The following is a 15,532-nucleotide window of genomic DNA, read 5'->3' as shown; positions in this document are numbered from 1 at the left end:
AAAATTTTGAGCAGATTTTTCAAATTTTTAAATTTTTAAATTAAGAAAATATGAATTCATTTACCATATCAATCAAGAATATTAAATCATAGCGAAAGATCGTTTAATAGTAATCAAAAATTTCCTCTGAAAAATTGGATCAACACAAATTTTATTATTAAACTAATTATTAATTCAAGCTCAAATATTGATAAAAGTTCAAAAGAACCAACATTGTTAAATGTTCGCTTTTTTTGAGAACACATTCAATTTTCTGATTGAAAAAGCCTGTGATGAAATTTGTTCATTTTTATTTTTCATCACTCAACAAGATATGTCTTTATACGACGAGTATGCTATACATATCCCCAAGTCTCCACACAGACGTAGATCCGCAATTTCTCGCAGAACTTCAAGCATCATGGAATTGATGCCAGAAGATGATGAACAAAGTCAAATAGAACATGATCAGAAGTATCACCGCTTTGCATCACAGTACAGAGCCATGACGTACAGAAAATGGATTGCAATCAAAAGATCATTTGGTCCATTTATTTCAAACATCATTGTCACATTAGTTGTTTCATGCTTGGCAATTTTGATTAAGTACATGACAGCAGCAGTTTACAAGGACACATACAAAACATTTGATTTCTCTGCTTACCCATATAAAGCTGATAACTTGGTTGTTATTGCAAGTGATTACGAAAACAACTACGCGAATAAGCCATTCCAGAAGAAATACATAGATTCAATCAGATCTCTTGTTAAGACAGATATTGGTGTTTACCCAACACTACACGTTTTCAGCAATCAGACAAGTGCAGATGACTACCTTTACAAGTGCAGAGAGAATGGAACATATATTGCTATGGGATTCATCCTTCCAGACGAATTCAGTGCAACTGGTGGAAACAACATCTCTCTCATTTGGAATGATACATCAGAAGCTGACTCAAACACATACCAGTCAATCAACAACTCTTTCATCGGTTACTGCATCATGTACAGAGTTGAACTCGCAACACTCGCAAAGATACCAGATTTCGATGATGAAAAGTTCTCAATGATCCCACAAGAAACGAAAGATGCCATGAACAAGGAGTTCACAGACAGGAACATCAAGAAGGGAATCGACTTCAAGGTCATATACACAGTCCTCACTGGAAGTTCACAAGATTCGTTCTTCGCGATGATGTCCCGATGTTGATCGCAATGGGTCTCACTTCAATCATTTCCAGTGTCATCATAAGACCAATCATCGATATTCAAGGTCCAGTAAGATCATACATGGTCTCGTGCTCACTCAAGATTCTCCCATACTGGGTTATCACTTACATATTCGATATGCTCGTTTGGTTCGTCGAAATCACACTCGTTTGGGTTGTATTCCTCATATTCCAAATCAAGGTCTTCACACAAAACCCAGAAATAACATACTACATCTTCTTCATCTGCGGATTCTCATTCATGCTATACATCTACTGCTTGAGCTTCTTATTCAGCAACGCAGATAACGCAGGAAGAAACATGTTCATCATCAACTTGATTATGCTCATGATCCCTTTCTTGGCTTCGATGATCGGTGATGGTGACTCAACTAAGCAGCTCAGCTGGTTGTTTGCATTATTCCCACCTCTTATGCTCGAAGGATATATGCAGAAAGTGTTCCTCGAGTCATTATATAACAAAGATGGAATCAAGCACTACTTCTCGACAGATTCTGATGCATTCCCATTTTTCATCTTCTCATTCATCAACATCCTTATCTACACTGTTATCCTTTGGATCATCGAATATTCACGTAATGCAATCAGAAGGAAATTAGCTAAGAGCAATTATGGTGACTATCAAGACTTCTTTAGAGAGCAAAAAGCTAAACATCCAGTTACAGATGAAGCCAAAAGAATGGAAAATGAAGTTGCTGGATCAAAGGATTATGCTGTCAGAATTCATAATGTTTCCAAGTTGTTCTTCAACACTGAAGGAAAGCCAATTCCTGCTGTTAATGATGTTTCTCTTGGTATCAAGAAAGGTTCTCTCTTTGGTTTCTTAGGTGCTAATGGTGCAGGTAAGACAACATTAATGAGTATGATCACATCAATGTTACCACCATCTTCTGGCACAATTGAAGTTGATGGAGTTGATATCACTGAAAACAGCAACACAGATATTCTCAGTGTTTGCCCACAATTCAACACTCATCTTTGTGATGATATGACAATCTCAGAGCACTTCCACTTCTATTCTCTCCTCCACAAGATGTCTCCTGAGAACGAAAAGAAGAACTCAGAGAGACTCATTCAGCTTCTCGATGTTGAAAGCATCAAGGACACACCAATCAGAGAACTCAGTGATGGCGATCAGAGAAAGCTCGCAATCGCACTCAGCTTCCTCGGAAGAGCAAGAATCATATTGCTCGATGAACCAACAGCAACACTCGATCCTATATTAAGACACCAGGTCCACGAGATGATTCAGTACTACAGAGGAAAGAAGACATTCATGCTCTGCACACACATCCTCAGTGAAGCAGAAGCGCTCTGTGACGACATCTCAATCATGATCAAAGGCAACGTCTACACAGTTGGTTCTCCACAGTACTTGTCCGCTAAGTTCGGTACAGATTACAAGATCGATATGCAGTTGGAAGATTCCGATGAAAAGACAGACACAAAGGTCGACTTCTTCTTCAATACAAGATTGAAGGAAGCTGAGCTCTCTATTAAGCGTCCAACAGCAAGAATTTACAACGTTCCAGCATCAAAGACAACACTTGGTAACCTCTTTGAAGTAATGGAAGAAGGTCTCGAAGGAGATAACGGCTTCAATTACTTCACATGCTCATCATCATCGCTTGAGCGTGTCTTTATGGAAATTGTTTGTATGTCAGAAGGTGGTGAAGAACACGAAATATAATTATTTTTTTTTGATCCGAAATAAATACTTATTTTATATTATTAAATCTAGGTAGATTCTTTTTAAATGGCATCCGCTTTAGATATTTTTGGATATCTCTGAAAATTAAATAATCGGAATCTGATACGGTGGTGTGAATCAGCTAATACCCAACCAAATACACTTCACTTCGGAACAAACTGTTGTCATGAGCGTGAATGGATCCAAGTTTAATTATGCTAGTATAAAACAGAAAATGAAATCAAAGTGTTACCCCCTTTTAAAAAAGACGTTTAAAATGATTGATGAAAGTGAAGAATTAGATACAACAACATTAAGGCAACTTTGGAAGCAATTAGAATTGACAGATGATCAAATGGAAGAGATAATTAATAATATTAGGCATCAAATTTTGGATGCTAAAAAAGAATTTTTAGATTTACAAGTTTTCAAATGCACACAGATGCATGAAGCAACGTTGAAAAGACTTCACACAATGTCAGAGCTTCTTAAATCAATTAAAGCACCACAAGAAGACATCGATTCATTCCAAAATATTTTTTCGAACGAAAAATCCTTACGTCAAGTTAACAATGAAATGGATTCATACTTTGAAAAATATAAAGACGCTATATTAGAAAGACAAAAACAATTTGAAGAAGTAATTACATCTATTAACCAACTTTATGACACAATTGGATTTCCAGAACAGGACAGAGGCGATTTTTCGAGAGCCGAGTATGAAGATTTGTCAGAAGATAGACTTATTCATTTGCAAGAACAAAATAAAATTCTTACTGAAACAGTTTCCAGGCGAAAAGAATCTTTTGAGCAAAGATCTACAGCATTACAAAAGCTTTTAATTGAGCTTGGCGAAGATTTTACACAAGATATGCAAAATATTATTTCTTCAACAGTTTATTCTCAACAAAATATAGAAACTCTTGATTATTTGCTCAATCAATACCAAACAGAATATGATGTTCGCAAAGAAGAACTCTCCAAGTTAGCTATTCAGCTTACTTCATTATGGCAATTATTAGATACTCCAGAAAATGACAGAGAAATCGTATTGAAGCAAAAAGATTTATCAAAGAAATCTCTTGAAGTAGCGCGTAATGAAGTTATCAGACTTAATGCTGAAAAAGATCAAAGATTAGATGAAGTTATTGGAAAATTGAGTAATGAGATTGACGAATTGTCACAAATTTTGCATATGCCTAAAGAAAATATTGATGAATTACTTGGTGGCCAGTTTACAGATGAAAAAACATACTTTTTACAGTTACATAATTTAGTAATTAATTTAAGAAAACTTCTAGTTGACGAGAAACCAATTTTGGATCTTATTGAACAAAGAGAAGATATTATCAATCAGTATGAATCAAATAGAAATGATGAGAAAGCCAAAAGAAGATACAAAACAGTTTTACCTCGTTTAGACAAGAAAATAAAAGTTGCTTTAGAAGATTTTGAGCGAACAAGGAAACAACCATTACTATATGATGGCGTTCCTTATATTACTAGACTTGATAAGGTAATTGTAACAAATTTGGAAAGATCTAATTTCAGGAGAAGAAAAAGTAGCTTATCTTATCTTTGATTTCGTAAAAAAGTTGTTTTATTATCTTATACAATTTCAATGTATACAAATTATCCATTTTTACTTATATGATTACCCTACGTTCCCAACTTCTGGAAAACGGTTTTTCACCCTTATGATCAGTTTCAGACACTTTGGGAGTCTCCCAAACTTTGATATTTTGCATTATGATAGAGAAACATGTCTAGTTTAACGCACAGTTGTTTTAAAGGCAAATGATGATATCACATGAAATTATCAAATTATCAAATTTTGAAGTACCAGTCCAAAGGGTTAATTAGATCCTACACAGATGTGCGATAGTGAAACATATGTGTTCTTGATTTGAGAAGTCCTACTGATAGAGGTATGAATCTCACAGCTTTGTGTGAGTGTGTCTGACACTTGTATAGAGTGGAATATGCGCCGACATATATTATATAATAACATGTAGTTGATAATTATGAAAAAATAGAATTCGATGCGAATGATATTGAAAGTTGTTTTGTAATTTGATATTTTTCTTATATGTGTTAATTAGTAAATGGCTTGTTTGTTGTGATATTACTGTGAAAAATGAAAGGTATTTTAAATTAAAAAATTGAGATTTTGAGATATCTCTAGAATTAAGAATTTATTATGTATTTGACTTTTATATAACTATGTGTAAAGGATCTCGATGTCTATATGCTTTAAATAAAATTAAATAAAATGAGATAAAAAATTAAAATGGACAAGAAGATATATGGAAATGTAATTTGTATTGTGTTGGTTGGTGGCAAAATGATTTTAATACAGATTTAAGGATTTGGAATGGATTTGAAATTAAATGATTTTAATTCAAGGAGTAATAAGATTTTGAACTGGTTTTTATTTTGTGAATGTAAACTCCTTCCATAGGATATGTATTAGAAAGATAAATTTTAAACTTTTTGAAAGAATTGTTTTTTTGTTGAGCGATTTTCTCATATTTAATAATATATTTAAGTTGGCGTATCTTACGCCCTTCCAAAAATATGTATTAGAAAGATAAATTTTAAACTTTTTGAAAGAATTGTTTTTTTGTTGAGCGATTTTCTCATATTTAATAATATATTTAAGTTGGCGTATCTTACGCCCTTCCAAAAATATGTATTAGAAAGATGACTTATAATTTCATAAATTATTTTGTCCCGACGGTTTGAGCTGTTATCAGAATGGTTGCTTACACAATGCGTCAGCAAAATGTCGGTTGGGGTGCCCTTCTTGGCCTCCTGAGTACTCACCAAGATACCCCCAGCTCCCGCAAAACACCTCCCTTAGGTGCGCATTACCTGACGGCATTATTTTGCAATTATTTCAAATTTTTTAGATGTCTTTTGTTAAAGTTTGTTAACTAAAGACTTGAAAACAGCTTACCGCTTCAAGCTGCTCTCTTCCCGGTTCCTCTGCCGCAATCTTCTGTTTGATTGTGCGCAAAGCTCTCCTCCTTGTGAACTTTGCCTGACAGATACACCTGGGAGACAGCATTCGGACATCTTACCGCTTCAAGCTGCTCTCTTCCCGGTTCCTCTGCCGCAATCTTATGTCTGATTGTGCGCAAAGCTCTCCTCCTTGTGAACCATGGCTGATAGAAAGAACTGAAAGACAGGATAGGAGGAACATGCCGGTTCAAGTTAACTTGCAATATGCTTCTGATTAGTGATTTTAGATGAAAGATTAGCGAAATCGCATTTAATTTGGATAGAAGGATTCAATTTTATGAAGCAGGCTCGTAGAAAATATGCAGGAATAGCACAATCTTTTGCAATCACAACGCGATTGCAAAACTTCGACCGACAAGAGTGTATTGTGCACTCTTGTCGGTCTGCATGTCTCATTCCGGGAGACATTGTCACTGCATGTCTCCCAGAATGAGACAATCTTCCGCATTCATCAAATTGAATGCAAGTTTGACCGACAAGAGTGCACAATACACTCTTGTCGATCTAAATGTATCTTACAATCAAAGACACTTTCATACAATCTTTTCGAAGTTAAAAAAAAATTTAATTATTTCTTTCTTTTGTTTATTAAATCGCCTTACTCACGTACTAATCTCTTTTAGAGACTCTATCGAGCTATCCCACATATAAACCCGTGACAATAATACATATTTACTCTCTTCATATTCTGATCTCATGACACATTATCGCAAAAACTATAATTATACAACACATCTCATAAAGTCTCATTTTAGCCCTATCTAAGCGTTCAAAACCTATTTTCCACACGTAATCTGATTCTTCTGGCTCCGCTGATTCGATTTCTGCTGTCAGATCGTGAAAATATGCATCACATAAAGAGATAAATGCAAATTGCACAACTTAATATTTTCCTTAAAATTTCTCTTCAGGCGAAAAGAATCTTGTTCTTTAAACTCAGTAATATTTGTTGAATCCCATTCGTGATATACCAGAGATTCCCAAAGTCCAAACCAATATGCATCCACATTCTCCACGTTGTAACCATCACGAACAACAAGTGTTAATGTGTTATTTGTTCTGGGATCTTTCATTGTAATGCCTCTACTATCTGTTCTACTATTATTTGGGTACCTATAAACATCTGCTCTATCATTTTCTGCAATCTGAATGTCTGCAAATGCGGTTAAATAGATATAATGAGGATCTACGTCATTATTTTTGACATTCCAAACAATTGATAAGTACTTAGTTGATATGGCTTGAACTGATGTTGTAAACTTCACATTTTTGTAAGTGGCAACATCTCGATGACCACCTTTAATTACTTGAAGCATGGTATCAGGTTCATCATCCAATTTATATCTTACATGCCATCCACCGTTATTTTATATTTAATTTATATTTCGTATAAATCATTTTCCTACATTTTTATCAGAAATACTAAATTAAAGGAAATAATCAATTGAAAGTGTATCGTCAACGGACTATAAAATCTTTCTCAATTTTGAATGGATTTTTACACAATTCAATTAATCATTATTGAGCTTGATGATTATTTATTTTATTATCGACACTCCACTATCTATTGAATAAGTTCTAAATAACCTGTAGATAATTACCTTATTCCCTTGAATTTTTGGTTTATCATATAATAATTGAGGCTAAAATATTTTGACGGATGGATAATATTCACGATATATCTTATCAAAATTTGAAAGTAGTATATATGGAGGGTTGTGTGACCTTTTTTGTAAACGTAAGAATTCATACAATATTGAACGATTTTGTAAGTAATTTTCATACAATTGATAAAATAAATGTATGATTCTTACGGTTTTTATTCTTACGTTTTTGAATAAATCAAGATTTAAAAATGATACAAAATTGTAAGACATTTACACTCAGACCATAAATGATGTAATAAAAATAAAAGAAGCTATATATATAGATGATGTCAGATATTCCGCGATTAATTAAACATTGTTTAAATCATGAATGGAATCAATGAAGTCATAATCAAAGACCTCATAAATGAGAAAAAGAAATTAGAAACTAATGATATGTTTATTATTTTATTTTTTTATTTTGTATGAAAATGAGCGTCAAAACTAACAACGTTAAAAATTTAGGATTCACAAACGGGGAAATAAAGGATATATTAGAGGAGGCGGGTTATGAAGTTGATAAATATTATTTAAGAAATTGTAAAAAATTCGCGGAGTTCTTAAATGAATTTGATTATGATGGAAAAATGAATAAAGATGATGTTATAAATTTCTTATATCCTACATCTAAAGAAGAAAAACCTAAAGAACCTGATGTTTTCCCTGAATATTATGAAGAACGAATTAAAGATGATGAATATGATGAAATTGAAATTGAAAGACTGGAAAAAATAAGAGATGAAATAGATGAAAAAATTAAGGAATTAAGAGAAGTTGAAAAATATAATGAAAATGAAGTAGAGGGTTTAATGAATATCCCAGCTTCAGAATCAGAAGTTCAGAAATCTCATGAAGAAAGATATAAAAATTATGTCTCAGAATCAACACAAAATTTATTAGATGGTGAGATAGACGAAACACTTTCAGAAGAAGGTACTAAATTTATTCGTAAACATAAGTTACAATTTATTGATAATGAAGAATACCCTTGTATCTTACTTTCACCCCCTCTCGATTCTGAGAAATTCAAAAAAGCTCTTAAAAACGTGACATATGCAACTAATACGATTAAGAAAGAAGATCATGATATTTACACAAATTATTATTTAAATAAATGCACGGGTGTTGATAAAGTTTTTGATTTATTAGATAAAATATCAAAAGAAACCATTGGAACCTATAAAATTTTGTGTGATTGTGGTTTCATTATTGAAGATACCAATAATGTTTCATATGAAAGAACAGCACCGAAGGAAGACGAAGTTGAAAGGTCTATACCATTCGTTATTAAGAACATAAAAGATATGAAAACTTATAAACATTATATTTATTCATTTATTTCAGAAAAAATGGAAGCAACCCATAAAACATCTTCTCATCATTTTATAGCTATTCATACATTCCTTTTCAAAGTTGTGAAATTAAATAAGACAGGAATTAGATTTAATGTATCAGGGTACACATTCTTGAGTAAATTAAAATGTATTCGTCACGTTGCAGATGATAAAAATTTATGTGTTCTTAATTCATTTTATGGGCTTTAAAAAATAAACTTTATTTTTATTTATTTTTTAATTTTTTATTCTTACATAAATGAACAAAAACGGAACAGCTAAAATGAATGATAATCAAATTAGAGCAGAAGGTAGAAGGTTATTTAAACGCTTCTATAACATTCCTGATGGTGTTAATCCTAAAACTCGTAGAAGCTATTTAAATGAAGCAATAGATGCATATGAAGGGTTTGACATTTCATCAGAAAGTGAGAGATTAGCGAGAATGTTAAATGTTAATATTGATTTCTATTATTGTGATCCTCAACCAGAAGACGTGGACATAAATAAGGTAGACTTTCCATTAGTGGAATCAATAATGATAGATCCAGAATTTGAAACAGTAAATATTTTATTAACACAGAGTCCATGTGGAAAACTTCACGCTGACAGAATAACAGACGTTGAAGCACTCACCGGCTATAAAGTTTGTCCATATTGTAAAGAAGAAGTTTATTCTATCCGCGATGATCCAGAAAGGAAAAACCAAAGAAGATTTTTAAAGCATTGTGAGAAATGTAAAGAAAATAATGGAAGATTAATTCAAGACGTTCAATTGCAAAAGACCCAGCAACCATATGCACCACATATTACGAAACAGAAGATATATCAGTGGTTATTAGCTCACAATTTGCAGGAATATTATCAACCGACAAGATATTATATTACTTTTGACTTTGAAACATTAGAGACTAAAGAAGAATTACAACTTTCTGAGTGTGCAACTTTGAATGCTTACTTAAAACCATTCATGGTATCATCAACAGTTAAATTAAATGATAAAACGTATACGAGGAATTTTTGCTTAACTTCGAGTGATTCTTTTATTTCTGATTGGATTGAGTTTTTATTTTCAACCTGTTCATTAGTTGCTAAATCAAATATGAGTCAATATGAAGAATTAATGAAGCCGCAAACATTAAATGAAAAACAGAAGAAAGCATTTAAAGAACTTCTAGATGAGGAATTCAATAAAGTGAATATCATAGGTTTTAATTCGGGAAAGTTTGATTTAAATTTAATTCTTCGTGATTTAAACACTGCAAAATGGAAAATAAAATCAATGCTGGGTTCATCTTCACAATTTAAGCAAATCATTGTAAAGAAAACAAACGTTCCATATGAATTGAGATTTATTGACATCAGAAATTATATAGTGGGTGGGACATTAGACCAATTCACTCAAGATTTCGGAAACAATAAATCACGTGTTAAATCCTTTTTCCCTTATCAATTTATCACATGGGAGAATTACGAAGAAGAATTATATAACGAGGAACCATTCACGAAAGATTCATTTTATTCAACATTAACTCAAGAAACTATATCAGATAGTGATTATCAAATATATCTCAATGATGCTAAAAATTTTAAGAATAGATTAGAATATTTTATTCATTATTGCAATAAAGATGTTGAAATTATGATTGACCCAATTGATAAAATTATTGAAGAAACATTTGTATATAAAATTGACATGCTTCATAATCTTTCTTTATCATCGAATGCTTCAATGATTCGTTACGCTTTAGCATATAAAGACTTTAATCCTAATGAAAAATATCCTGAGGAAGAGATAGAATCAAGTTTTGAATTAACGAAAAAGTATTGGAAATATAAAATTGAATCATATAAGAAACAAGATGAAAAAGCAGAAAGAGAAACTAAAAATAATGTTTCAATGGATGATTTTCAATACTATCACGATTTAATCCTTTCATCTAAATGCAAAATGTGTGGTAAAGCGTTTACATATGCAAATAAACCAACATTGGATAGAATCGATAATGAAAAACCACATACCAAAGAAAATTGTCAGTTAATGTGTTGTTATTGCAATGTCGTAAAATCAAATAAAGATGAAGATGTTCAACGTTTAAGAATCAATTTAAGAAATTATGCATTAAAATAATTTACCAATGACTTTAGATTCAGTTGAAGCTTATCACATTCTCCGTAATGGAATTACTGGTGGTCTATCAAATGTTCAACATCGTGTTAATCTTAAAGGAATCACGCACATTAATAAACTTGCATATAATCCAGAAACTAAAACTGTATCAAATGAGGACACTTCCAACATCATGACTCATTTCGTTGGTGTTGATTTTAATTCATTATATCCTTCATCATTTTCATCTAATCCTCATGATTTCATTCAATATACTGACCATAAAATGTATATGCCGGGAAGATTGAATGGTGTTATCATTTGTGATACAGCAACAAAGAAAGCAAAAGCAGTGGGAATAATTAAGAAGAAAATACTTTATTCGTGGCTGAAGTAAAGGGTCACATTGATGAAAAATACATTAATGATTACATAAACTTTTTACCGATAATAAGAAACTTAGATATTATCACAGATGAAAAAACAATTGGTAGTTTTATGTATAATTACATGAAATCAAACAATCTACCGGTTGACCAGAAACAGAGAAAATTAACTCAGTTAGCATCAACACACAACCAATATCAACCATTTTCTTCTTATTATCTTTGGTATCTAATAGACAGATTTCATTTTATCATCGATGATATTCAATCAATTTTAACATTTACTAAAAACACTTGTTTTAATGAATTTGCGAACGAATTTATGAACGAAAGACAAAAGGCTGAATTAGAAGGAAATAAAGGAAAAAGTTTATTTTGCAAGATTTCGCTTAATGGATCATATGGTTACGATGCAATGAATACACAAAATTACACAAAGACTAAAATAATGAATGCACAGAAGGCACGCGTTGCATGTATGCCAAATAAGTTTAAAAACATAAGGGAAATAGGAGAGGATACGTATCAACTGATGCTTAAAGATAGATTTTATAGATGTGATACATGTTTACAAGAGGCATTTTTTACTTTAGATAATGCTAAATACTGGTATTTGGTTTTCATTTATGATTTTATGTATAAATGCATGAATGTTAATCGTTTTCATTTCATTGAAGGTGATACTGATTCATCTTATTAGGCAATCGCTGGCGATCCAAATCTTCCTAACACTCAAGCATTTCAGGCGATTGTAACCGATAAAAAATTTTATGATAAAAACATTTTCAAATTCGCACCATTTGATTTCTTCTGTTTTGATGAGAAATTTAAACCTAAATTAAAGAATAAAGCTGAAGAAAAAGCACATGAGAAGAAGTTATTGGGTTTAGCAATTGAGAAACAAGGTGATAACATGGTTGCTTTATGCCCCAAGTGTTATACATCATTCAACGGTTCAATGGGTGGAAGTGATTTTAAAAAGATTGCACAAAAAATGAAAGGTGTTAGTTTACGACAAAATAAACAATTAACACCTAAAAATTATTTGGATATAATAAATGATAAAGTGATATTTGATGGTCAGAATATTAATTTACAACTTAAAAACGGGTCAATGACTCGCTTAACAATCGGTAAGACTGCATTAACAGGAGCACACACTAAGGCTGTATGTTGTGAAAATGGATGTTGTATGCCATTTATTTAATACAATTTAAAAACGTAGGGGTTGAGTCATGAATTTAAAATTTTATTTTTAATAAAATGCTACAGAAGAGACAAAAGGAACCGTTAATAATGGTTTTGATTCTTGATCAAAGAGGTGAGCACCCTTAAAACACTTATTTTATTTTTATATAAATGGATAATGTAGATTTAAAAATTTTAATTGATGATTTAGTACTTAATCAAAATTTTCTTAATTATTATGAATTAAAAGCATATCTCCAAAAATATGATGAAAATATAACGGGTGATGATATGGAATATTATTATCCATATTATAAAAATGAAATTTTGAAATATCATGATAAAATAATTTCTAAAATTAAAGACAAAATTAAAAATAATGAATATATAAAGGGAAAAACTAAATCACAACTTAAACAATTGAAAGATTTCAAAAATAAAGTATTAACAGAAGAAGATATTGATGAATTATATAATTTATATAATCCCGAGCCGCAAAAAACAAGGGTGCAAAACGCCCAGGTCATTCAGACCATAAATGAAGCACAAGCTTTAATTTATGATTCATTAGTTAAACCACACTCAGCCCGACTTTTAAATGAAGATCAACTTTTGGAATTCATCCTTCAACATAAACTCGAAGCAGGAAAGTATATCAAACCTTTATATACAGTATATTTAAAACAAATGAATAAAATACATCCAGAATTAATGAAAGGAGGAATGAAATCCAAAATCAAAGCAGATAAAATTAAACCACTTGCAACACCAAAACCTCCAACAGTAGTACTCCTCCTCCTTCAGTTAATCCTTCATCATTCACTTTATTATATCCATTTCAAACATTTAAGAAGCAAAAAGATTTTAAAAAGGATTTCAAGATATTAAATAAACCAATTGACCCAAAAATTCAACCGTTAAAGGAAAAATTTAGTCGCCCTCATTTGCCCACATCCATATTCATACGAAATCGATCATTTAGAATATTCAAAAGGAACGTTACTTATTTATTCGCCATTAACATTAACACCAGATATTTATATTGCATTCCGGTGAAAGGGAAAACAGAACAGGAAACAAGAAGAGCTATTCAATACTTACTAGATCATGAAAGAGTAGATAATATCAGGGGTGATGGTGATAAAGGATTTCAGGCAGCTATGGCTCATTATTTCCCACAAATTAATTTTTACTTTTCATCCTCTCCATATACGTTTCATAATAAAATAGTTGATGCGGTAATGAGAACTCTTAGAGATGCGTTAGGGGTTAACGGTCAGATATACTGGGATGGAAATCATGACTCCATCATACAGCAGTTAGTATATTATTACAATAATACATGGCATAGAACTATAAACATGAAACCAGTGGAAATGAAAAATGATATTTCAAAAGAATGGGAATATATTAGAAAGCAAATGGAAAGGTTAAATGATGTTAAACGTGAACAAATTAATTCGGGGCTCATGAATTTTAAACAAGGGGATAAAGTTTTGATTCATCTCGATTATGGAAAAACTGATAAATCAATGACAAAAAGAAGACGAAGATTTGACACAATAGCTGAATTTGTTAGATATATTAACGGTAATGCATTAGTTGAGGTTAACAATCAATTAATAGAAATTCCGATTTATTTTATTACTCCATTATATTTAAATAATATTTAATTTTTTTTATTTCGTAAGAAATGAGTGACAACGAAGCAACCAAGAGTCCGGACGATGAATATAAAAAGAAACTAAACAGAATTAAATCAAAAATATGCTATTATAAAAAGAAGCCGCAATGTGGTGGGGTTGAAAATGATCAAGAGAGGAAAGAAATAATCGAAAAATTAAAAACTTACCGTTCAATCCTTAAACTGAGTGAAGCAAAAATAAAAGAATTTAATAGAATAAATAAATTGATTAGAAGAGATGAATTTAATAAAGATGAATATTTAAACTCAATCCAAATTTAATTTTTATTCCTCATCTTCTCGGTTTTTGTGGTTTGTTGTTTTTAATTTGTTCTTGCATCATTTTTATCATTTCCTCCCTTATTATGATTTGTGGTAAATTTTGAGCTTGTGGGGTATCCATTTATATAAAAATAAAATTTGATGTTATTGTAGGGTTGTTAGATTCCCGACGATAGGTGTCTTGGAAGATTTGCCTGGTGTCATCATAGTGTCTTTAAATCAAAAATTTTATTTTGGAGTTAGTTTTATTGATTTTTCAATAAAAAACATTTCTAAAACAAGAAAATAAAACGATAAAATATTTATATTTTATATAAGGATCTTATATATTTAAAATAAATATTATTTTATTTTTTTCATTGGTGTCTGTCAAACCATAATACACTATTCAAAAATTCAATGTGTCTTGCGGTTTCAAAAGACACCTTCAAATTGAACGATAGCACAGACACTATTGAATTTTACCCATTGTATTTAGTTTTTACCCTTTTTATTTTTAAGAATTAATGACTGAAACAGCCGTTTTGCTATGACCTCAATCACTTTTATTTATTATCTTAAATATTATTTAATTTTATTATTTGAATAGGCCAACTTATATTTGAGAAGCTCAATTTGAGACCACTTAATACATTGAAATATCATAAATATTGAAATATTAAAAAGTGTATTTCAAAATATTGAAATTATAAAAATTTATAATACTGAAATTGAGACAAATTAATAAATTCAAAGTGTTTTTTTTGAAATAACTCTCAAATATTATTTTTTTAATGATGAATAAATATGATTGCTTTAGTCAATCATAAAAACTAATTTATGTTTAAAATAATGAAAGGATAATTTGATTGTTTTTTAAAATACAATTATTTTTGATGATTTGCAAGAATCTTTGAAAAGAATATAATATAGGTTCTATTTTTGTAAAATTTATCCAAATCATGTATTACATAAATTACGATTAAAACGATGAAAGAACC

General features: G+C 30.9%; 5 protein-coding genes and 1 pseudogene across 6 annotated transcripts, besides 2 other annotated features; 5 read left to right on the top strand and 1 right to left on the bottom strand.

Moving 5' to 3' along the window:
* Positions 1-313: 313 nt before the first annotated feature.
* Positions 314-1,189, top strand: TVAGG3_0372590 (ATPase activity, coupled to transmembrane movement of substances; the record flags this gene model as incomplete). Its single annotated transcript, XM_001315938.1, has 1 exon — positions 314-1,189. The coding sequence occupies one exon, from the start codon at positions 314-316 to the stop codon at positions 1,187-1,189; it is 876 nt and encodes a 291-aa protein (XP_001315973.1).
* A 5-nt stretch (positions 1,190-1,194) lies between these two features.
* On the top strand, positions 1,195-2,898 carry TVAGG3_0372580 (ATPase activity, coupled to transmembrane movement of substances; the record flags this gene model as incomplete). The annotated part of the gene is made up of 1 exon (XM_001315937.1): positions 1,195-2,898. The coding sequence occupies one exon, from the start codon at positions 1,195-1,197 to the stop codon at positions 2,896-2,898; it is 1,704 nt and encodes a 567-aa protein (XP_001315972.1).
* Positions 2,899-3,175: 277 nt separating this feature from the next.
* On the top strand, positions 3,176-4,480 carry TVAGG3_0372570 (microtubule binding; the record flags this gene model as incomplete). Its single annotated transcript, XM_001315936.1, has 1 exon — positions 3,176-4,480. The coding sequence occupies one exon, from the start codon at positions 3,176-3,178 to the stop codon at positions 4,478-4,480; it is 1,305 nt and encodes a 434-aa protein (XP_001315971.1).
* Positions 4,481-5,510: 1,030 nt separating this feature from the next.
* Positions 5,511-7,310, bottom strand: TVAGG3_0372560 (uncharacterized protein; the record flags this gene model as incomplete). The annotated part of the gene is made up of 1 exon (XM_001315935.1): positions 6,753-7,238. The coding sequence occupies one exon, from the start codon at positions 7,236-7,238 to the stop codon at positions 6,753-6,755; it is 486 nt and encodes a 161-aa protein (XP_001315970.1).
* A 634-nt stretch (positions 7,311-7,944) lies between these two features.
* Positions 7,945-8,432: a mobile genetic element.
* Positions 8,042-15,532: part of a mobile genetic element that runs on past the window's edge.
* On the top strand, positions 9,162-9,786 carry TVAGG3_0372540 (uncharacterized protein; the record flags this gene model as incomplete). The annotated part of the gene is made up of 1 exon (XM_051231843.1): positions 9,162-9,786. A coding segment is annotated over one exon (625 nt), but the record flags the coding sequence as incomplete, so codon positions are not given.
* On the top strand, positions 12,758-14,259 carry TVAGG3_0372530 (annotated as a pseudogene). The gene has a single exon. A coding segment is annotated over exon 1 (1,502 nt).

Source organism: Trichomonas vaginalis, chromosome V (genome assembly GCF_026262505.1).
Source record: "Trichomonas vaginalis G3 chromosome V, whole genome shotgun sequence".
Classification (NCBI taxonomy): Eukaryota; Parabasalia; order Trichomonadida; family Trichomonadidae; genus Trichomonas; species Trichomonas vaginalis.
This window is presented reverse-complemented; position numbering and strand designations above follow the sequence as displayed.